Here is a 24,571-nt window from a genome sequence, read left to right on the forward strand (position 1 = left end):
TTTTTTATTCAATCATATGTAGTCGCAGAGGAACCCCCTTAAATCACTCGGTCCATTTCCTCAGGTCGGGGTGTGGTTCGGCGCGAGAGCAGAGTTCGCCTTGAGTCGTACGCATCCGTGACTGCTGTCGGCTGACGAGAGTGAAATCACACACGAGGTGTAGGAGGAGGCGGAGGAGGGAGGCGAATCCATGAGGGGCGGAGGGGAGGTAACCTCTCTCTCTCTTTCTCACTCTCCAACAGAGCTTATAAAGAGTCGATGGCCCACCGCGGTCCTCCACAGTACCACGCTAGCCTTTCCCCGCGACCGAAAGTGAAAAAAGGGACTAGAGTTAAGGACGGCGCAGAGCCAATGTTTTCCCAGACGGTGTGAAAATTTCTCGAGGAAAGAGTTCTTTGAAGAGATAAGAGAGAGAGAGCGTGCGCTAAGGAGGACTGAGATTTAACGTTCGTATAGAGAGACGTCGAACAGGGGAGATTTTTCCCGGAGACTTTTCCCTCGGGAGGATCGCGGAGGGATCATCCTCGCTCATTCTCTCGTATCGAGTTCACCACCTTCTTTGTCAGCTGCTTTTAGAGGAAGGGGAGGGTTTGAGAAGAGCCCAACGTTATCTTTCCGGGATAGTCGGAGGACTTGGCAGGAGTGTGGGCACAGGAGGAAGAACCCCACCCACGCTTTACGACATGGCGTCCACTTGGAAGACAACGGTGAGTTTTGAAATTGAGTGGTACCGCAAGGAAGTGGTCTGGTGCCAGTGACCCTTCACTGACCCCTCGTGAGACCAAGAATTGAGTCACTTTCCCCTGTTATACCCCTTCCATTCCTTTTCCCATTTCTGGAGTGCTTTATCCACTTTTCCTATGTTGTTATTTATTACTGGAATACTTTATGCACTTTTCCTGTATTCTTACTTAACACACTACGTGTGACAGTCACAAAGATACCATCAAGTGCTAGACTCGACAGGTCCTACCCCAGATGATGATTTATCGGTTTGGATCAGAACCCATACTGGAAAAATGCATAATGATGGCTATATGTTATAAAACGCGTAACTTAGTTGGCATACAGTTGTACAAAAGTGCTTCAAGGGTTCCATTTTCACTTATTCAGGTTTGGAACTGTTATTGTATTTCCCTATTTCCATGGACTCTGCTACTGCCAAAAGATGGGGTAGTTTGGTCCTGCATTTCAATTAGTTCGAGTTTGGATATCCTAAAGAACATTCCATTTTAATTTTATTAATAAGAAATTTCAAATCACGAGTGCACAGAAGTAATTAACGGACATATACATGAAGGAAATCTGATATGGCCAATAGTAAAAACTGATGGTATGTCATAAGAGCATGATAATCAAGTAAAAAATTTGATATTATTACATTTTTTGTTGTTGTTACATTCCATCTTCCCAGTGCCTCATGGAAAACTTTCGCTCATTTCCTTGAGGATAATGCAAATTTTCTACAGTTTATTAGGTCTATGCTTCACATATCTTCCATACAATCAACCCTTATCTTTTCCTTGGACTTTCTTTTGGTTTCTCTCAAACTACATACCAATTTTAAATTTTTTTCCTGCCTTACAACAGTGATGTAAGAAACAAGTCCCATTTCACACCGTATAAAATTCTCCTTCCCTTACATAATTATGCATTTCTATTTCTTCTTCACACTTCCCCATTGTGATTTATATTAAGTAGATATTCATTTGATTTTTTCAGTGCATATTCTTCTCCATACGTTCGATCCAAAATCAAAAATAATTTCACCCATACAAACCTACGGAATACCTTAATTTTCGTTTCATTGTCTGGGATCTTCAATGACAGTCGATTTTAATTAATAAATTTATTTGAATCATGACGACTTTTATATAGCATTAATCTCTTGATGATGATAAGATAAATATTCCATTTTAGTCTCATAAAAATTATTCTACCATGACAAGAACAAAGAAAGTAATTTCCAAACGACAATGCTAGCGAATACGACTAGGTTGGAAAAATTAAATAAAGAAAATTAGAATAAAGACGGAATAAATTACAGCTGCGATTCCAGATATTCCAATTCCAGCCCTGAAGATACTACGCTGTAATGAAACCCAGATAACACCATAAACTATTTTATTTTTTTGTTGAATTGTTTAATGGCAGCTTAATTAATTTACCTGTTTATTTCCAACTTCCCCGTAAACAGTATAGAAAGGCCTTTTATAACGGGGTTTTCAACACTAACAACGCAGACACAAATTCCTATACCCTGGATAGGGACCACCTAACCAGGTGGGAGTCGAACCCGCGGCGTTCGCTTTTATACGCGAGGACCAACGAAGCCGGCCGAAAAAATACTTTGCATCCATAATGGAAAATTTTCACGGAGTCACGCCGGCAACCATTTCATTCATTTAAAATCAGAATAAAATAAGTCTTTCATAGGTAAATTCAGCAACTTCGTAGCCATGGAAGGCAAAAATAAGTAATAATAACTGGATATATAAAAATATTCTCTAAAAGGGCTTGTAGTGTCCAGGATAGCATGATGGCTATGCAATAAATTAATATGATCAAAAATATTGCAAAAAACATAAAACCGGGAGTCTTAAAGAGTTAAAGTACATTTTAAGAAGCCACCACAGCTGATTTAACCATAAGATGTACAACATTACCCAATGGTTGCATAATCCGTTAACGCGTTAAAGTGTCACACTGACACCATGTGATAAATATGAGTCTGCCCGATTCCATCACAGAAGTCCCAAAGATTATGGACTTCGAATAATGGCCGGCAAATTTTAAGGTATAATGCATTGCGCAACGTCTCCATTACGAAACACTCCTTACTACCCCTCCACTGATACGCTTAATTTCCAAAGTTACTCGTATCTGTAAAGAACTTCCTGATTCACATGCATCGCGCAAAATTTTTTTAACCCCAGGCATCATTCCGCGCTTTCATGTCTCAAGCTCCTCACCAATGTGCTTATTAAACACGGAAGATGAGTGAGAGCTTTTATGATGGCGGCAAAAATGTTTGTCATGCGATTGAATTATCTAGCTTCAACATCACTTAGAAAACCAAAATCAATACAACCAGCGAAGAAAGCGAGAAGCAGACTGAAAAGTTTCCGACAAAGAATGAAATTCCTCGCCAATACATCTGCCGTCACTGCTATCAGTGGTACCCACGAGTGATTTCTGAGTGTGACTTCGAAATTCTAGTGAGGACTCGCGATAAGATCCAGTTTGAAATATTCATTCATTATTTAACAAACGCAGAGGTCTCTCAGACCGCACGTCACCGCTTAAGGGGTAACACAGGGACTATTGGTAAGCGCAGGCTAATCACCCTGCACAAACGGATGGGAACTTACTTGTCGCGTACCCTTCCTAAGTGGCACAAAGTGGTTATTATAAGTAATTTTCTTAATAATAAGGATATCAGAGAAATGGAAAAAGAGTTTCACCCGCAATTAATTGTTTAAAATATGAAGTTTAGGAATCAAATTATAGCTGCAGTATAAATGATTTTGATCCCTTTCAAAGAAGCAAGTAAAATTAATGAAGTTCAATATGCAAGACACTTCCCATTCAAAGATACTTTCTACATGAATATTTTAGGGGATGGGTCCCGCCTTCGCCTTTCTTCCCCTACCTACACCCTCTGTAACTACCAACCACAAATTTACTCAATGTTATCTATGTCACTAAAATTTTCACGTTTTATTTTTTCCTATTACATTCTTGTATCAAAATTTTTTGTTGTTCCTGTCCGTGATATTTATTCTGAAAAAACATGAATTTATTTACGCACATTAACTTCATTGTGCCCACGTAATACTAAGTGAAATACATTAATTACACCATTGCATCACAGAGCTTAAATTGGGTTGACGGACGGGCTTGAATAGATGAACGATTTTTTAATGAACATATTCTGTTAATACTTGAAGTAAAATGAGTGCGCTTCGATAGAATCCCTATATTGTCCACCGTTTTTTAAGGAAGTCTCACCACAACTCATAGATTAAATCCTACCATTTACCTTGTCAATAGCCCTACCATAAGATGACAATCTTTCATCTATATCAAGATGCCAATCTTTTCATCTAAATGCAAGAAACTGATATATTGTTCTGTGACTGTAATTTTCGTTATATAAATCTCAGGCTACATGCTTCGAATTTTTAAACTCATCAGAGCAAATACTCCACCAGGGAATGAAGGTGGTCTTATATGTTTTCTTCTTTTGAACGCCTACACACACCAGTGAGCCGTTACGCTCTCACGGTCACATTTTCGGGCGGGTTCATGTCGCTCGTATGGCCAATTCACGGTCGCCCACTTTGCAGACACCGACTGAGAAGAGAATTTTAAAGCGATCAATCTGATTGCAGACACGAAATCCTTGATTCATCTCGAAAGAACGATTGCGGATGAGACAGCCATCATAACTCCCATCAGATTATACTCTCTCTCCAATTAGTTCCACGGTGAGTTATGACGTTCAAGGCCTTCCACTGAGACGATACAGAAGCAGAAAGGTCTGAGAGATAAATTCATAACGAAAAAGCACAGCAGAGACACCCAGTCCATCAATTATTGTAATCGCTGAATTCTGAATCAGCTTTAAGAGCATGGCGAATTCCTTTTCGGCTATATAGAGGGTTAGGTTCAAGATCTTCGCCGACGAAGGGATGAAGTTATTTATTGCCCAACCCCTCAAAACAGATAGCCCTGTGAAGTATGAAAAACTCTTTCATCAAAGAAAAAGGCTACGGGACTGTGTAGAAAGGGGAGAAATTACTAGCTGGAAGACCGTAAACCATTCCCCATTTGAGGGGAAAAAATTACTTACTTTAGTTCAAAAATATCATTCATATGTAACCTTTCTTATGAAGCAGTAAGACTGTCAATAAAACTTGGGAGTCAGCGGAAAAATTATCATGAGTACATACAGTGCTGCCGATGGTCCACTGAGGTGCCGAGTGGGTTGATTGTCTATTTTATAATTTATAATGTATGTGCAGGTTTGGTACTCTAATAAGGCTACTTTTAACCAACAGACTCGGTGCGCACATATTTTAATTTTCCATTAACCAAAGGGCCCTGGTGTACCCCTGATTCCCTACTTGCGGTTCTTATGCAGTCAAACATTGGCGGAATTTTCTTTTCTTCCACTCTTCTCAGAAATTGCTCATCAATCGATCATCATTTTTCACATTTCAAATTCATTCCACCAGGGAGGTGCGAGTACTCGAAAATTTGAGTCGAGTCGAGTAGTTTCTGTTACACAGCTGTCGAGGCCAGTAAGCCAGTGATTGATTTACTTCTAAAATATTTATTACCATTGTGCAAATGCCTTTACTCGTGGCTCTGCCAAGCCGTTTGGATACACAAATTAATTAAATTTTCGTCATATTACTAGGGGTTAATTCATTTAAACGGAGCTTCAACTGTTGAAGTCACAAAATTTCCATTCATCTCCTAATGCTGACACAATTATCATTAACGTTCCTCATTATTTTTTTTCCTTTTTACATCAGTATAAGCATTCAGAATAGAAAATATGCTAGGGGGTTGGAAGAAGAGAATATGCAGGAGCATACACTGTTGTATTGCCCGGTCCAGAAATTACCATACTCGACTCTACTCAATACTCGCGAGTAGTTTTCAACTGGACTCGAGATCAAAAAGTACTATTCGCACATCCCTAAATTCCACACTTGACTTCTCTGCTGCCGCCGACGTCCAAGCCTCGCTTCAATAGAGAAACATGCTCCAAATGTAGCATCTGATAAATTCTTTCCTTGATGAGATTATAAATCTTAAAATTGTAGAAATACTTTTATAGCCATACATTGGAGGATAAAAAATCCATGAGTACATTCACGGTCAGGGTATCTTGTTTATTAACAACTCTGCATTTTCTCCTATGCAGATAGTGGGCATTTTCGCCGCCGCATTCGCAGTGCTTGCAGTCACCGCTTCCCCCGGAAGGCCATCGCCACTGCAGCCACACAAGGTCTCCCAACGCCAGATATTCCCCCACTCCTCCCTCTATGCCCCCGCGTTCCTGCCCACGCCCCTGCCGCCCCTGGCAGAGGAGGAAACCCCTTCGTTCATCGCGGCCGCACCCGTAAGGGAGCGGCATCGCCTGACACAACCCAAGAAGCCCGTCTACCACTACACTCCCATCAAGCCGTTCAGCGAAGAGGACCTGGGCGACACATACAGGGGCAAGAAGACACGGCCCTCGCTGGCACCGCAGGGCAGGGGCTTGGCCGGCACCCGATACGGCAACCGTCAACTGTTCGAGCCGATAAACGATGGACCCCAGGTTAGTGATGGAAATAAAGTTTAATAAAAATCAACGTTTCTATCGCGAAGAATGTACTAAATTTTTCTACGAGTCTGATATTGTTTCTAAATAAATAGCTTCATATACAATAAAAAAACGTAGTGCGCATGTTACACTATAAAACTCAATTTATACTTCACGTTAGTTAAAATGTAATTAACAGCAGTTCACTGTATTTCGTTGTTTCATTAAGTCATGCTGCTAAGTATGATGGTTATGACTCTCTATCATTTCCGTTCGTTTAAATGATCGCAGCGCCGTAATCGGAATTGGGTGGCCATTTTTGAACTTATCTCCATATATGATTTTAAATTCTTAATAACAATGAGATACAGTTAAAAATCATAATAAAAGTGCTAGGATATTGCAATGTCATCTGGTTATGAGTCATCCTGAAATTTTCAGTTTGATAGCTATTCGCAAAGTGGGTTAAAACTGAGTTACCAGATTTGACCCCGACGAGATGTCAAACAACAGAGCGAGTACATGCAAACGTTATGACATGTCGGCCAAAATCGATTTTTCGAGCACATTAATTTCAAATCGAAACGAAATTCTCGAATTTTCAACAAAAATCGAAATTTAAACCTTATGATCAATTAATCGAAAAAATCGACAGTTCTTTTATTAAATTAAGTTTGTATAATAACATGTTTACCTAATACGAATTCGAAAAACACTCAAAATACTCAAAAATTTGATATGTAGATAAAAATCCCAAAGTCTTCTTAGAATGCATGACTGAATTACTAATAGTGAAAAAAATACAAATGCACGCCCATTAAAGTTTTTGGGATTAACGCTCGGAACCATTCGTCTTCATTAATTTTTTTTTTAGAAATATCAACTGATTGAGATTCCCCGTGAAACTCGGATCGCTTTGTCCGTCAGAGATGCGAGCAACTTTTGTAAACCCATTTAAATTCGCTGTGGGTGACAACACATTTAGAGGCTAACCTGACTGGCCTTACAGAACAGTGTTTCACGTGGAGCGAACGACGTTATCAAAGGCCGGAAGTGACGCTGCTAGATCAAACGAAATGGTCAAGATCGAGAGCGAAAAATCGATTTTATCCCCGAAACTAGAAGATCAAGGCTCCATCTCGATAAACTCGATCAAGGGGACTCCATAGAGGAGGCCCAATTCCATCACATAGAAGACTGATATCTGTTGCCACTCCGGTCGCATTTTAATCAGTTTTCAAAAATGTCCGTGGGTACACTTTTTCCATTTTTTGCATTATAGCGTTTGTAATTGGAAGAAATAGCATTGAAAAGTTATGCATTTGATAGATCAAATTCTCCTGCATGTAAATTTCGGTTTACACCCCTAATTATACCTTATTTTCCCGTGAAACTGGGATCACTTTGTCCGTCAGAGACGCGAGTGGCGACTTTTGTAAACACAATCAAATGCGCGGTGGGTAGCAAAACGTTCAGAAGCCGAATTGAGGATCCTCTTCTGTAACATACGTGACCTCGATCTTTGGCATTTATAACTCAATAGGGTGGTTTCCTTTTATTTTTGTATTGCCTAAATCGAAATATTACTACTCCTGGAGTACGCATTTCAAACTTTTAGATTTTTAAATGACGATATCTATTTTTTTCGATTAAATGAAAACTGAAAATTTTCAAGCGCGCGAAAAGGTGACGGCTAAGTATGAATGCCGGGAAAAGCCCGTGTCACGTCATTCTGGTTCCCGCTGTCGCCGTGTGAGGTGACCTTGGGGCGAGGACATGTGCGCCGCTAGGCGAAGGTTGCTGATGCAGGCTGCTAGCAAGTAGCTGAGTACCCTGCTAGCAGGTAGCGCTTGGCTTAATTATGGATTATTAGTACCTTATCAAACGAAGGAAACTTTCTGACCATAGGCAGTTTTATTAGGTGATTATTAAGACATGTTTCCCTGAGCTCTGTGCCTCATGCATGCATTGGTAATCTCAGACGATGTAAAACTCCTATCTACTCGTATAGAAACTAGGTCCCTGTGACGTCACGTGGAGTGGCATCGTATGGGCGCCAATCTGGCCTTTTTCAAATGCGGTTAAAATTGACCATTGCCATTCGCCTAAACTGGGATTACTAAAACCAAACAATTTTTATATTATGAATACACTAACGGTGGGTAACGAATCGCAATCAATGCCTTTCGTTTCCTTTGAAGAAGGAAACTACCCTATTTTCGATTTTAATCGAAATCGATTTTTCCCTCACGACCCCAGGTGCACGAGTATGGCAATGAGGAGCCTTCCGTGGTGCCAAAGCCAATACAGCCGCCGACCCCGATCGCACCAGAGCCCACGGTGCACGTTGGACCAGGGGTGCAGCTGCAGGTGGCACTACCGGTGCACGGAGAGTACGCCGCGGCGCCACTCATCCCAGACCCGGAGCTGGCCCACATCAAGGTCAGTGGACTCACATGAGTGGATCAGAGATTCTAAGTGCTAATGAGTTACTCTTACTGCATCTCCGAATGAAAATTTGCACACTCGGAGAGCCGCTGGATCAACAAATGAACCGTTCAATGATTCATTCATTGGACGGGGCAGCAAGAATGGCACTATGGATATGAACCTTTTCCGTGGAATTGAGCCCTTAATGTGAGCCTTTACCAGCGTAGGCGGTGCGCTTCATATTATGGGCAATGCCCACGTAAACAGGGACGCCGACTTGCAAAAAATATTGTGGGGCCCAAACCAAATCTTGCTCAGGGAAATTTTATAAGTAGTGAGTTATACGTTTTATAAGCATTTTAGAAAAGTCATAAGATCAACATTAGAACCCTGATAACTCGAATCTCGCTATCTGGACACTCCGCGGAAAATCGGCAAGCCTGACACATTATTTCTTCACACCCATAACGAGGGGGCTTGGGCCCCCTCAGGCCCAATGGAGTCGGCGCCACTGCACGTAAATAGAGTTAACTAACTGTTTTCATATCTTGGGTTCTCAGTCTATCCTAATTTTTGGATTTTTAACATGAAAATTTCTTTTTTATCATTAATTAGGTTCGGAGAACAGTGATGTAGTTATTTTAAAGGATAATATACAGCAAACACGCGGTATGAAAAACGTCAACATAGTATTCGACTCCTCCTTTCTTCCGTCGACTTTCGCTAGGGAAGGCGCGAGGGTCGTAAGGCAATGACGGTCACTGACCGTGAATGCGACCTGCGAGCGAACAGCTCGCCGTCAGGGATGTGACGCGCGGCTGTAACTCGCGGAAAAGTATTGTATTCCTGGAAAACTGCTGAGTGAACGTTAAAATGGAGCGAAGTTTGGCCCTTACAGAACTATAAAAGTGTGCGTTAGCCCTGAAAATGTTGTTGCTCAAAAATATCGGAAATTTTTAATGTTATTGCATTTATGCTCTTTGAGCTACCTCTAAATGTTAAAAAATTGAGCTTAAATTTTTAGGATATTGATTCTGCAGCCTAAAGCATATTTTAAGAGGTATAAATCAAAAATCCGAGAAAAAAAATAAAAAATAAGCAACACCCCACTGGGCATTTACGCCGCAGCCATGTGAACGTAGGCAGTCACTCATTGAACTTCCAAAAAATACCAAATAAATTTGTAAACCAAGACGTCATCTGGATTTTAGCTCTAATTCGGAAATTAAAAGATTACTCCCCGGGTAGTATGTTTATTCGGAGTCGGACGGTACCCGACCGTCTTTAGCTCCCTGTCACGAATGTAAAAATTTATAAGTCATTATGACTTTATAAACCACTACGCACAAACCCACTGCTATCTATGCTCCTTGATTCATGGTGCAGTTAAAAAGCCCTTGGTGTCCCCATCTAGGATTGCAAAGCAAGAAGAAAATGGACTAAAAGCAGTCACTACTAAGAGTGAGCGAAGCCCGCTCCAGACGCGCTTATAAAATCATCACTTTAATTTTCAAATTTCGTACTCAATATTAACACAAAAAATAAGTCAAGATAACGCTGCAAGCTGAATTTCATAAAATAACTCCCAATCAGAGCAGTCATCTAGTTCGTAACAACAGCTTTCGAGGTGTCTCGAGGTTCTGGCCAACAGAGGAGATTTTGAAAGACAGCCGTGAAAGATAATCCTATGCTCAACCATAGAATTGTAAGAGTGCAAACAATATTACACTGAAAATTGCATAGAAAAAGAGCACTAACCATGGGTAATATTTTATGATGTCTGAGAATTTGATTTGTCATTAGACAAATGTAATAAGTACAGTCATTGATATGATAGCCTTCACTTCGATTGTGAGCTTCAAATAGATGACAAAGAATAAAAATAGTAATAAATAATTACATTTCATATTAAAATTTCTCAGTAGAAGTTTCTATAAGTACCTACGAGTTCTAAAATGTATCAGAAACTAATGCAACCTTCCTGAGAAAGCAAATAAATAATACACCAAGCGATTACGGCGGCAAAGTTGGAATAGGTCTAATGAATCAGGCATAATGAATCTGGTGGGGCAGACTTCAAATAATGAACAACACAACATAAAATATAATGTACACATATCATGTAGTCACAAAAATAAGATAATTTTTAGATATAGATAATTTTTAGGGTTTTCAAAAATAGCTGTAGATGAAAGTAAATAGCCAACTAGTGAAAAATACGAGCATTAAAAATCTTTATTATTTCTTTCGAGCATTAAATTAAACTAATTACGGTGTGAGCTTTGTTATACAACTGCTTACCCACGGCGATAATCGATGATACTCGTGAAAATATTATCGATACATATCCCATTTAACCGAGCAAGTGCAGTTTCATAAGTGAAAGCCTAAAAAGAAATCTTTTTCGAAGTTTTATTCATGATGGTAATACAAAATCTCGGTATATATTTTCCACGTTTTTATCATTAGGTGATGGAGACATTATCCATCAAACCCTTCAGAAATCGAAACTTGTGATCTAATTCTTCCATGACAAATGAAACGCGTTCCGTATTTTCCCCTAGAGGTACAGTGTGTCTTCGAAGTCAACTTCCGTTAATCTCACTTTTTGCCATGACAACGGATGTTTACTCTCTCTCTCTCTCTCTCTCTCTCTCTCTCTGCGGATTGCCAAAATCAGCGAAAACCTTAGCTGCATGATTTAAACCACAAAGAAAGTAAGAGCGGCTCGAAAATTGCTTCGCCCCAAGTTCAAATAAAACATTATGGGAATCGCAAGTGGGACAACCGTTGCTTTTCTTCGCGAATTCTAGAGAATGTTGGAGCGATTTTCATAATTCTTTTTTTTTCATTTCTCCTCCGTTCATTTTCCCCATAATAACTAAACCTGTGGAGAGAGATAGGACGTGGGTGCGTCAGCGAGAAAATGAAGCAGAACTGGGATGCAAGACACATGTCGCGCTTTCTCCTCCCTCGGCCCTGCCCTTGAGATTTAATAAGATCGCGCTCTCCGCTAAAGGAAGAGAATGCCACCTATCGCCACTAGAGGAGCCGCAATCGCCGGCCGACAGCTGGTCGACACAGGAGTGCCTCCACCTCTTCCCGTACTCAAAATGCCTGTCGACCATCCACCCGTCACCCTTAAAATGATTCACGTTAGAATTAATCAGCCGTGGAAATCGTTCGGTTAATGACGAGTCATTCCAAATACTGCTGGGGCTGGAGATAATGTATTCAATCATGGGCACTGTTCACCCAAATGAACAATAACGCACTTGTTCAATCAGTAGCGAAGAAAAACATCCATGTTCCCTTTATCAGTTCTTCTCGACTCGAAGGCACATACAATTTTCAAAAAATTAATAGGGAACTCTCAAGTTGATGTGCCAAGTATTTCTGTGATCAGTTCCTGCGAGTGCAAAAAACTAACTACAGGGTGAGCTTCGTTATAAAATTATTTCACCAATTCATTCAGAAATCCATAGCAATTATCAATGATATTTTTAAAAATATTGGTAAATTAATTCACCTAAACAATTTTCCACTGGAAATAAAGAAATAAAAACTTAATAATGAAAAACACTTTGTTACTTCCACAAAATTCCCTGTTTCTATTTTATTACCGGTTTCGGCTAGTACACCATTTTCAAATACAGGTTCTTACAAATATTTTGTAAGGTTCACTGTTATTTAATTATGGGCACGACCCGGGTTTCGTAACTTGGTATCATCGTCAGGTGTTACGAAACCCGGGTCGTGCCCATAATTAAATAACAGTGAACCTTACAAAGTTTTTATTTCTTAATTTCCAATATGGAGAGGTTTCACATTAATTAAAGCCTGAAGTTATCAATTAAGTTTCCACTGAATTGTAAATATGACATTCTTTCCACCGAACGAGGTACCTCAAAGTAACGCACCAGTGTGAGGTATCTGCAAAAAAAATCTATTTCATAATTTTATAATAATTTCCGATAAGAGCAAGGAGAGCTGAAAGCTCGGTTTAAAAAAATACTCAATCGAAAACTCAATGTGGCTCTGATTTGAGTGCGAGTTTACCCGTCCAAATACCCGTAAACAATGTCGTTCACAAATAAACGAGTGCCTAAATGGGGTGGTAATACCTGGATGAGTAGGTACATGAATACCTCGAGCAACAACTGAACAACTAATTTGCTTAATGGATGAACTAATTCAGCGCCCCACCCTTCGCATACATAAATATTCGCGAATAACGCTATCGTCATTCATTCGCATGGGAAGGACTTGATTCATTCTTGTACTCATGTTCTCATTAAGGATTTCATGTGTCTTCTCATCCATCCACCCAGTATGTAAGTAGTATGTAACTAGTACGTAATTAGTAGTATGTAATTAGTATGTAAGTAAATTATTCATTTAGTGGATACGTTCTCATTTGAGCGAGTGCGAGTTATAACAATTACACACATTCTTTTCAAACTTATTCTGACTTCCATAATGGATATTCGCCCACGATTGATTTTAGCTTCTCAGCTACGCCAGCCTAACATAATATCTTATCCAGATACCATTCTCTTTGAAAATGCAGATGTGGTAAGACTGAGATCTTCTCTTTGACGGCAATAAATGCGCTATTATCACGCATGGGGAATGATAAACCAAAATGTAAGAGACCGTTGCTATTAGGCACGTAGCTAAGGAGGCTTACGAATCCCCCGAGAATAATTCAATTTTCCCGAAAATAATGCGTGAGATTGATTACGCACCCCGCAAGCCGGAGTTTGATCGTTTATATCAAAACTTGTCTTTATTCTAAATCCAAATTTACACAGTTTTAGGGAAATTTATCAAAAATGTGTTAACTATTAACAGAAAGAATATAAAAATAAGGTCCAATAGAATATAAAGGGACCGGTTGACTGACAGTAAGCTGAGCCCTTCCCTAGAAATGAATTTCTGCCTATATGTCTCATTATTACATTTCCAGTGCAAGGACACAACGATAAAGCCTGAATCACACGATCATTTTTTTTCGTCGCGAAAGTGATCACTATCGCGATCACTGCGCAAAATGATCGTCGCCGGCAATTGTTTTTCGCGTTCGCGATCGCGATGAGGATTCCCATCGCTATTTTTCATCACTCGTCCGGTCGCTTTTTCCGTCGCTAAAACCGTCACTAAAACCCCATATCAGCCAATCGGAACGCATTCCCCTATGGAGCGATTGCAGCGCTAGTTTGACAATTGTGGGAACGACATAAATAAAAAAAACACGCTATATAATTTCGTGATGTGGGTCCTATGACAACGAGCTGTGATATTGGAAAAGATGCGAAAAGCGACGGCGGGAGAGACCGGGTGATTCGGAAAAATGATCACAAGAGCGATTGCTTTTCGCGACCGGAAAAGTGATCTCGATAGTGATCACTTTCGCGACGAAAAAAAATGATCGTGTGATTCAGGCTTAAGAGCGAGCTTTTCACAGCACACTAACGTAGAATATTTAACTTAGCGACTGCGTGCGGTATAAGAAGCGTCACACTCCAATTACGCACTTCACAATACTTCGGATCTTCCACAGATACATAAATCTCATACCCAATTTAATAATTTTAATTTATATACAATCCTAATATATCAAAGTTTCCAAGTAGGCTTCCGCGGATGTTATGACGTCGGCAGCGATTCTTCCGGGTTTCCTTCCGCGTTTATCCATTTTTGCTGGACAATATTTCGCCAACGTTCCAGTTGGCTTCCTCAGGTCCACTGAAGTGTCGATGCAGGAATTTGGTCGTCTTTATATACACCCTGTTTGGCGCCTATTTTGTGGAGGCGTGCCCTGATTGGTATATATCTTGGGACACCCGTTTCCACGCGCTGGCGACAGTGTAGCCGTCATTACGGTTGAAATTCTTGGATGTAACGGCGATTGCCCCACAAAACAAGGGTTTGAAAATTTAAATTTTGAGCTTATATTCCTTCCCACGGTGATTAAAAAAGTGTAGAAGAGGCTGTAAAAAATTCAACATTCTGATGTTTTGGTTGAAGTATTCTCATCCACACCGCCAGGTTATTTGGTTAGGCTTGGACGACGTTTCGGCGACTAACTCTGACATCGTCCTTAGGGCGTTGAGTGTAATCATGTGCCAGGAAAGCTTGAGCTCTTACGTGTTCAGACGGTCTTATCTCTACAATAGTTAAAACCGTCTTTTATAAATTGATATATGCTATACTTTCCAAATAATTTATTTTTCCAATATAGTCTTCTTCGTTTCAAATGATGTAGGTTACACGTTGCTTTTAGATGACGGAACATTTAAATAAACGAAAATATCTTATATTAAATACTTCAAAACCGTCATACCTCCTCTTGTACTTTTAATTGTTTATTTTAACTAATCATTACGCTATTTCCGTGTAAAATCATAAGGTAGCACATACAAAATATGATTTAAGTGTTCCTTTCATAAGCTTGACGAAATTTATTACGACCTATGTTTCAATGTTTTCACATCACATTCAAGGAACAAATGTGGAGTATATGACACTTCTACTATGAAGATGACGAAAGAAAAGTAACATTGAAACGTAAATCGCAATAAATTTTACAATCGTGTTAAATTGCAAGTATTAATTTTTAACATTCCTCTCACAATTTTATACGATACTTTCAGAAATATTTAGAAAATATTTACCAAACGAATTCACGTTCATCAATTGATGCTTGTAAAAACAATTATGGTGATATTAAGCAATAACTGCTTCAAATTATTTCTCCTGGAGAACCAATTTTAAGGATAAAATATTCTTGAGTGAAAAAAAGTTAGGAGATTGGCATCATTTTTTATGCTGAAAAGATTTTTTGCGCTGGAACACGAACGTATCTGATTCAAACAGCGGCTGCTCCCTGGAGGCATCTTGTTATTACCAGCCGACCCATTTTTCAGAGAAGTTTGTTTACCGACGAGACCTTGAAGACGCGACCTTGCACACGAGGGTTGGAGCCTCGAGATTACATCAAGAAATTATTGATTGCGAGGGAGTTGAGTCCGGAGTTTAGCACAAGGGCGCGATGAATTTTTAGAGCTGAGCCAAGTGGACGTTGAATATAATGAAGACTCGAAAAAAAAAACTTTCTCCGACCCACACGTCACGACCCACTTGCGTCTGTCGACCGAGCTGTTTGCTCGTCTCTTGTCTCTCGAGAAAGGAAAAACATTAAATTTCGCAGAATTCTCTTGAGAGGGTATATACCTCCCACTACACCTACGTCATTCTGATAGTTTTGTTTTGGTGTCGCATTACTCATTTTAAAATAACGCTACCATCTTGGATTTTTAGAGTATGCACAGTACAATTTCGCCAACACTTTCTCGTATAACAAATATAAAATACTATTGGAAATAAAGAAACAAAACTTTGTAAGGTTCACAATTATTTTAACATGGGCACGACCCAGGTTTCGTAACGTGGTTACATCGTCAGGTGAAATCATTGTTAATGCTACGAAACCCGGGTCGTGCCCATATTAAAATAATAGTGATCCTTAGAAAGTCTAATTTCTTTATTTCCAGTATGGAGAATTTTCACAAAGTAAAGCCTGAAGTTATCAGTTATGTAAAAAATAATATTTCTGAAAAAATAAATTGGTAAAATTTTTAAATGTGACAGCCAATTGTTTTCCAGCTTCTACATAATATCATGACGCAATTCGAAAGCAAATAATACGTTGTATGATGTGTGGCACGATTTGGAGGAAATTATTAACATTACTAAAACGAAATATTGCAATATTTCCATAGAATTTATTTGAGCACGATGCGTTCTGTTGTTACAACATTATTTTCAAGTGCATCATGTGCAGCCAAGTCCTTCTTTAACTATGTACCCCAACTTTCCGACACCCAAACCTCATCCTTCCTCTTAACTCCCTCTCCTTTTTAATAGCAGGACACAGGACATATTTAATAAGGGATCTGGCTGGAAATGATGTACCTGAGAACTTCGTTGTAACAACTAAACGCGTCGCGCTTAAATAAATTCTGTGGAAACACTGAAATCTTTCATTTAACTAATAAATTATAAGCCGCCAAAAAAATACCGATTGAGTGTCAGGGAATATATCTTTCTGGGGTTACCTCCGAGATGAGAGAACTAAACAGGTAGACAGGAGGTGCCATTCTGTCTCCTTTAAGCTTGATATTGAGTTTACATATAAGGCGTATTTTTATCGGTTTTCACAAACTGGTGAGACAACTAAGTAATCGAATATCCATTCGAAGACTACTATGCTTGTTCTGTATATTAACTTTTCTTTACACTGAAGGATTGCATGCATTGCAGAGTTGACTAAATCATGGTTAGGAAAAGTTAGAAGGAAGCATATACGCAGGTGAAACAACCTCAAAGAGAAGAAACCAGTGCATGCCTACGACAGCCCTCAATATTGGAACGTACCCCGTTACTTCGCTACGCAGACAATTGTTCTCGGAAGAGGTTTCTGGAGGTGGAACGTGCCGGTGTTGAAGAAGACATACGGTCGCCTTTTTAACGACCGCCAAAGAACAAAAGAGACACGTGAACCGAAACGGCACTACGTCCAAAAAAACAGCAGCGACCTGATTTTCGGTCAGCGTCCGCTCTGTTCAAACAGTGAAATTACTCGTGTTTGCTGTGGCAATACAATGCTTTTTTATGAATTTTGAAATATTCCGCCAAAAACTGAGTAAGAGCTACTTTCAACACATCAGCTCATTAGACAAAATTTCTTTATCCAACACAATGTGGACACAAATACGAGTCATTTCCCTATATATTTTTAGCACACATAATTTTTAACCAAATGATAATAGTATATGTTATGAAGGCTTGAAACATAAAACTATTTCTGTATATAAGACGTATGGGTGTGAAAATTGTCCAAAAACCACATTTAAATTTTCATTCCACAATTAGGTACAACTTTTAAATAAATAATACCAGGAAGCCAGCAGCTATGAATAGAGTAAATGATCTCCTGAGGGCCCCCTGAGGGTCACTGACGTGATATACTTACTGGAGATCTAAGATATTACCTATGGTATTTCACCGATAACTATCCACAGAGGTCGAAGACTAGTATCGAAGTATTTATTGGTAATTTAATAAGAGTTGACGGTCTCCTACGGGCACTTGTCATTCAAGTAATATTCTCCCAGGAGAGCTTAGATATTACCTTTTGTATTTCACCGATAACTATCCAAATATATATTAACCTAGTTTCGAAGTAATTACTAGTCAAAATTTAAGGTCACTAAGATAATTTATAAGGCCGTACATAAAACCTCGATAATTTTTCGCCAATTTCACCTCTAATAGCGTACGCTTTGAGCCATTTTCCCGAACCAGAAATTGATTTAGTCCTGTTAAACTTTCCGCGAACTCATCCTCGAGAACCAAATCATTTAAGCGATTCAACGGTAAAAGTCGCCGCAGAGGATGTCACAGAATACACTTTCCTTCTCCGTTTCCATTTCAACGCAACGAAAGCAGCGGAAGTGAGAGGGATGCGGGACTAAATAAAAATTTAAAGGCGATTTCCTTCAGGACTAGCATCCCAAATCAGCCGAAATACATATGTGCACAGTCTGTGACCCAAAGTCATTAGTCATAGTTCCTTTCAGAACGGAAACGGAATGCGAATTAACATTTAATCGGCTTTAATTATCTTTTATAATTTCTAACTATTGTGCCTGGTTAAAAAAAAGCTAGATTCAAAATTAAGCACCTAATGGAGCCTGTGCATAGAATAGCCATGTTCTCATGGGTGAAGATAAAAACACCGAGTCTATTTTCCACGCCTTTAAGGACAACGGATAATTGTATGCTGAAATAATGAAATTATTTAAATTCAAATTTCTCCTCTCTTCTCGTACGGCTAAAATAAGACCTAATCCACCAATCAGTTCAGCATAAGTTCCGAGAGTACGTCTCTCCTTGCCCAGGGAGTTACTCTTTAAACTACATGGTGGAAAAAGAAACGTAAAAATTTACATCATCCTTATGTGGTCATAAATATTCCAAATCTTTTATATATTGGCAATTAGCAGTATATTATACGATACCATTTTTCATTTGTTGTTCTAATTCCCATTGAACCAATGATCCGATGAACCCTGATTTTAATTGTCAAGTAAATTACAATTTCGAGACGTTTAAATACCCACAGGACGATGACAGGAATTTTTTTTCAGAAAACCATTTCATGGATGGAATAGTCAGGTGTAAATGCAAATAATTAATTAGACGTAAGTGGCCTCCTGGTATTAACAGTATCGCTGGTTTAGTGTAAGTTGCTTACGTGTATGATCGCATTTCTTCAGCTCCTTCATCAATTAATTTTTCCATCTTGGAACACGACCTGAAATCTTAATCTAAGGAAATTTTATTAAAATCGAAACTTCAAGTCTTTGATAGAATAATGTAGAAGTTATTGCAAATTGATCATGCAATGATAGAGCAGTGTACATAAGCTGGTCTATCTGAAAGTGGTAATTACGTGATCATTAGGAAATACGAGCTTATAAGCTCATAAGCTGACGAAAGTGTGAAAGAAATTTTCGGCAGAAATGATGTCAATAATCGATTAGCAGATTTTATTGATTCCGGGCAGAAATCCGTTTTAATTAATTTTTTCCGTTTCTAAGTTTTGTACTATGTTAAAAAAATATTTAAAGAATGGATATAAAATTACGCACCTAAGGGAGAGTGTGCGTAGAATGCCATGCTCCCATTGGTGACGCTGAAAGCGACCTAGAGTCTATCTTACGCTCCATTAAGGGCGACAGATAATTGTATGCTGACACTATTTAAATGCTAATTTCTCCTTCCATTTCTAAGTCGCAGTCCACAGAAAGTATGCAAGAAAACTGCAACCACGTGCAGAATTTTCACCAAGAATGTAATACGTAAAATATCAACGCTTACCTTTAAATCAACTCTTAATTTTTTCAAAAAATATATTTTTCATCTTTTCTGTTGGCTAAATTGAGAATAAAAAAACGGCAAAATCACAGGTCATTTAACAAAAAGAAAAAATTAATAAAGAGAATTTATTTCCAATACATTAAATCCCAGATGATTTCCCTTTCAATTTTAGATGGAGTGGGGTAATCCAAAGAAGTTATTTGACCTGCCATTGACGCAATTCTTAAACATTTACGCCTAAATTATTCGCGAAAATCAGGTTTAGTACGTCTAATCTCGACCCCCAGAATTTCTCGTGATTTGCATATGCTCACCACACCCGGTGGCCTTAATTTCACTCATACTTGAAATATAATGATCACCTCTTAAGAGAAAGAAAAAAATACTTCGCCTTGACGAGTACTTGATCCAGAAAAAAATATCAAAATTTATTCATTGAAAAATCTGAATACGAAAACATATAAAAAAGAGAAAATATATAAAATGCAATTAACTCATAATGACCGATGAAATATTTCTCAAATCTATTACGCCTTCATCAGGTTGAAATACACTCGAACAGTGCCAACATATACTACTCAAACACGACAAATATTTGAATTTCATCCCGTTAGATAGTCAGTGATGCAAGGATTCAGTTTTTTTCGTTCGGCTAGCTCTAATTCGCCATTCAATTAATTCAATAGTTAAATGTGGTTCAAATCTATTATTTTTCGATAATTTAATGAAATCGGCCGTTTATAAAATGATTATAAAAATAAAATAAATATTATATGATATCCTTAGCAGGCCACCCGGCGTTGTTCGGGAAGGTGATACACACAGAAATGGGAAACTTGGAACTTGGATTTCATGATCACATAAGATTTTTTTGTTTTCGCCTTGAGAGTTCAAGAGGTGTGCCTACCCGGCAGGATGTCCAAACGCACAAGTTGTATGACGTGACGTTACAAGCGGTGATAGTAAAACGACGTGAAGGACGTGTCGGACGGAAAGGAAAGTAGAATAGGGTAGTTTCCTTCATCAAAGAAAACGAAAGGCATTGATTGCGATTCCTTACCCACCATTAGTGTATTCATAATATACAAATTATTTGGTTTTAGAAATACCGGTTAAGACGAATGGCAAGGGTCAATTTTATCCTCATTTGAAAAAGGCCAGATTGGCGCCCATGCGATGCCACTCCACGTGACGTCACAGGGACTTAGTTTCTATACGAGTAGATAGGAGTTTTACATCGTCTAAGATTATCAATGCATGCATGAGGCACAGAGCTCAGAGAAACATATCTTAATAATCACCTATTAAAACTGACTAAGGTCGGAAAGTTTTCCTCGATTGATAAGGTATTAATAATCCTTATTTAAGCCAAGCGCTACCAGCTAGCATGGTACTCTGCTACCTACCAGAACGACGTCACACGGGAGTTTTCCCGGAATTCATACTTAGCCGTCGCGTTTTCGCGCGCTTGAAAATTTTCACTTTTCATTTAATCGCGAAAAACAGATATCGTCATTTAAAAATCTAAAAGCGTGAAATACGTACTCCAGGAGTAATAATCTTTCGATTTAGGTAATAAAAAAATAATAGGAAACCACCCTATTACGGGGTTTGGGAGCATGAAATGCACTTACTTTGGTCACAATCCATGTAGCCTTGTGGAAATGCATAGCGGACAGACAAACAGGCATTCTCTTTTGCTTATATAGATGAGTGTAGACCAGCCTGACAGGTGAGTAAGGATTCGCACGTAATATTAATATCGAAACCTAATCATCACCCACGCTGTTATATACGCTGACAGTTGAAAAGCCTATTTATTTACTGTGACTATTTTGGTACCAGCGTGTTTTTCTATCTTTAATATTGTATCTTCTCCCTTATAATGGTGAATAATGAAATCGCTGAAACCCAGAGATGTTAAAGAAATATTTAGTAAAATATTAGTGCGGAAATGATTCTCAAACATTTCGTCTGAAAAAATTCATCCGCAGCATTTTTCAAATGCGCGCATATAATAACTAAATCAATACGAAAAGTGTTGGCAGATTTAATAGAGTTATCAGCTCTTGATAAAAACCCCTGATTTTTAAAACGTAACTTTTAAAATTTGAAAAACAAAATTTTGGAATAGACTGCGCTCGATTCCTCCCACAACTTTCAGTACCAAAAGTTCTGGAAGAAACCAACGCCATCTAACGAGGAATTGTAAATTATTTTGCATATGGAAATGTAGTCAATAAATTAGAGCAAAATGGGATTAAAATTCAGATTCCTGATTATTGAATATTGATAAGTCATCAGGAGCAACCAAGTGCGCAAAATTTCAAGTCTATGGGATGTGGTTTAAAAATCAATTACAAATTTCCAGCGATATAGAACACAAAAAGATGAAGGAAGTTAAGAAAAAGAGCTTAACGAGCGGTTATTACATTGATCGATCATTACCTATTCTCAGTCATATATATTATTACTGAAAGGTCTTTTTCTCTCATTCCGTATCTACTCCGTCAATACTGCACTGCAGTGATAAATGAGGTATTATTTTAAACATTGAACCACTGGCTTCGGACGAAAACTACAATTTCAATCTCAAATGTCAGTATTTATGCATTTATTTGGTTTTAAAGTTTCCATTTTTCCATGTCGATTACTCTCTCGAGGCATATCGACTCCGCACTTTCTTTTAAAATCTATAATTCCAAAAAAAAAGTGTAAAAAACCCGTTAAATCCATAAATAAACGAATGAAACGTAACAATCAGGCAAAAATATTTTCTTTCAATCTCAGTGAAAGTACGAAATTTTCGCATGGGTTGCCTAGTTATCATTATTGTTCATCAGCTATTTATTTTTTCTCTATTAAGCTGCACGTAACATCCATAGAAATGGCTCGCGAAATACCTTAATAATAATGTTATCTAAAATATTTGTATTCCTGTGATTTTTAATCGAGGTCCTTTTCACTATGTTAAGCATACCAAAACAAGTAAGGGATGCAAAAGGCCGAAGTGATTGTATTCAATTTAGTAAGGCATGCATAAATTCAAAACGCTCTAGCCCAGATGGTACACAGCCATATTAACATTAGAAAATTCCATTAGATCATAATATTTGAGCCCCACTATACTTCCAGGTCCGACAGAAGCGATATTTTGTCGAACGGATAGATATGCGAATTCCTTTTTCCCCCGAACCATAAAGGACTTTAATAAATGGCAATCGTAATTTCGTTTGAGCATTTCCTTTTTATGTGCAAATAGCTGGTGTCCTAATACCCCCAGCCACTCGCCTTTATGCGGCTTGCTGGGTAGTATTTAGATGTAGATGTAGATTAAATTACTCATTCAGTTGAGCAGTTCAAACTAGTGAACTATTCACGAAATTGAACTCGACCGCAAATCACTATTGCTACGCAGTGAAAGCCGATTTGCATTTACTCTGAGGTGGAGCCAAAGAAGTCTTTGTATGGAATTAGAAAAAACCACCCAGATTCAAGCAAGTTAATATTCTGCCTTTTATACAGGGTGGAGAAAAACTGTGCCAAGAAATTTCAACCCTGGATAGCCGATGCCAGAAGGAAAAAAAATTAAAAATGACGTTTACGTCGAAAACGCACCACTTTTACCGTTGAGCCAAGAGGATTTGCCGCGGGTTTGCCCTGTTGCCGGATGTTCTGACTTCTAATGCTAGGCCAGCATTTACCTTAGCCTTTGTCCAGAGCATCCGGCAACAGGGCAAACTCGCGGCCAATAGGAGTGCTTGATTAAAAGTTTCTGTAGTATAAAATTTAGCGATTTCGACCTAAGTACCAACAGTAATTTTTCAGTATCAATGGCGGCGGGGAAAAGTCCTCGCCAACCATAATGTATGTCACGGGTTCGAGTCCCGCCTGGATACGCAGCCCCTTCCAGGACATGGGTATTCGTGATAGTCTGTTGTTGATGGTTTAAACACCCGATATAAAGGCTTCATTGTGCTGCTTCCGGGGGTAGTTGGGATATATAAAAATAAATAAAATAAGTAATTAATTTTGGTTCTTACTGGAATCAGCTAGCCAGGATTAAAATTTCGTTACAAAATTTTTCTCCACACTGTATTTTCCTCTCCACTCCACCCGAGTGACTGCCTTTGTAACACTCTTGATTGGGCTGTCGCTCCACCTTCAAGCCGCATTTGTTTTGTTCCGAAATATATTTTTTTTGCGTGGACCCGGACAGCATGAGTGACGAAATAACGGGACTTGGGGAGGCGGAGACCCTCCCGTCGCACACGGGCTCAGCTCGGACAGACATCGCTTCGCCGTGGACAGATGGGAGGGGGTCCTTATTTTTCTTTCCCAAAAGAGACGCCCGCGTTTGTGGCGTTGACTTACGACCGGAGGTGATTTTTTGGAGCCAGTTCGAGGACCAGAGCAAAGAAGGAGGTCGATGATGTCAGACCACGCCGACGCGAGGACAATGAAGTAACAATGCGAGTACGCAAGATGGACGTAAGAGTACGATGATCAGAAGTCACACATATTGAGGAGGATCGTCACTTTATTGGCAACGATAGACATTTCGTTACTTCCACAATTTATTTTTAAATAATTACCGGTTTCTGCTGTTACGCCAATATCAAGTGCATATATACTTATGTATTAACTTTATATAAACTTATGTACTTTATATAACTATATATCGATGGCTAAGTTCTACCAAAACGTATCTCAAAAACAGCAACTTTTCAGGAGAGCAAAAGAAACGATTTATATTTTTAATTGCACTCAGAAATTAAAAACTAAAAATTCATAAAACTGAAAGAGAAGCACACATTTGCAAAAAAAATATGTTTTTTGCTTGAATTTTATTTTTTTAATGCCATTACACTT

The 24,571-nt window shown here is 38.8% G+C and overlaps 1 protein-coding gene across 1 annotated transcript in view; it reads left to right on the forward strand.

Annotated features, from left to right (window-relative positions):
- Positions 1-294: 294 nt before the first annotated feature.
- LOC124167197 overlaps positions 295-24,571 on the forward strand; it is a 48,163-nt gene continuing 23,886 nt past the window's right edge. Inside the window, exons 1-3 of the mRNA XM_046545040.1 lie at positions 295-707; positions 5,939-6,337; positions 8,582-8,764. Coding sequence (XP_046400996.1) covers positions 684-707; positions 5,939-6,337; positions 8,582-8,764 — 606 coding nt within the window. The 5' untranslated portion in view covers positions 295-683. The remainder of the gene's footprint in view (positions 708-5,938; positions 6,338-8,581; positions 8,765-24,571) is intronic.

This window comes from Ischnura elegans, chromosome 10 (genome assembly GCF_921293095.1).
Source record: "Ischnura elegans chromosome 10, ioIscEleg1.1, whole genome shotgun sequence".
Classification (NCBI taxonomy): Eukaryota; Metazoa; Arthropoda; class Insecta; order Odonata; family Coenagrionidae; genus Ischnura; species Ischnura elegans.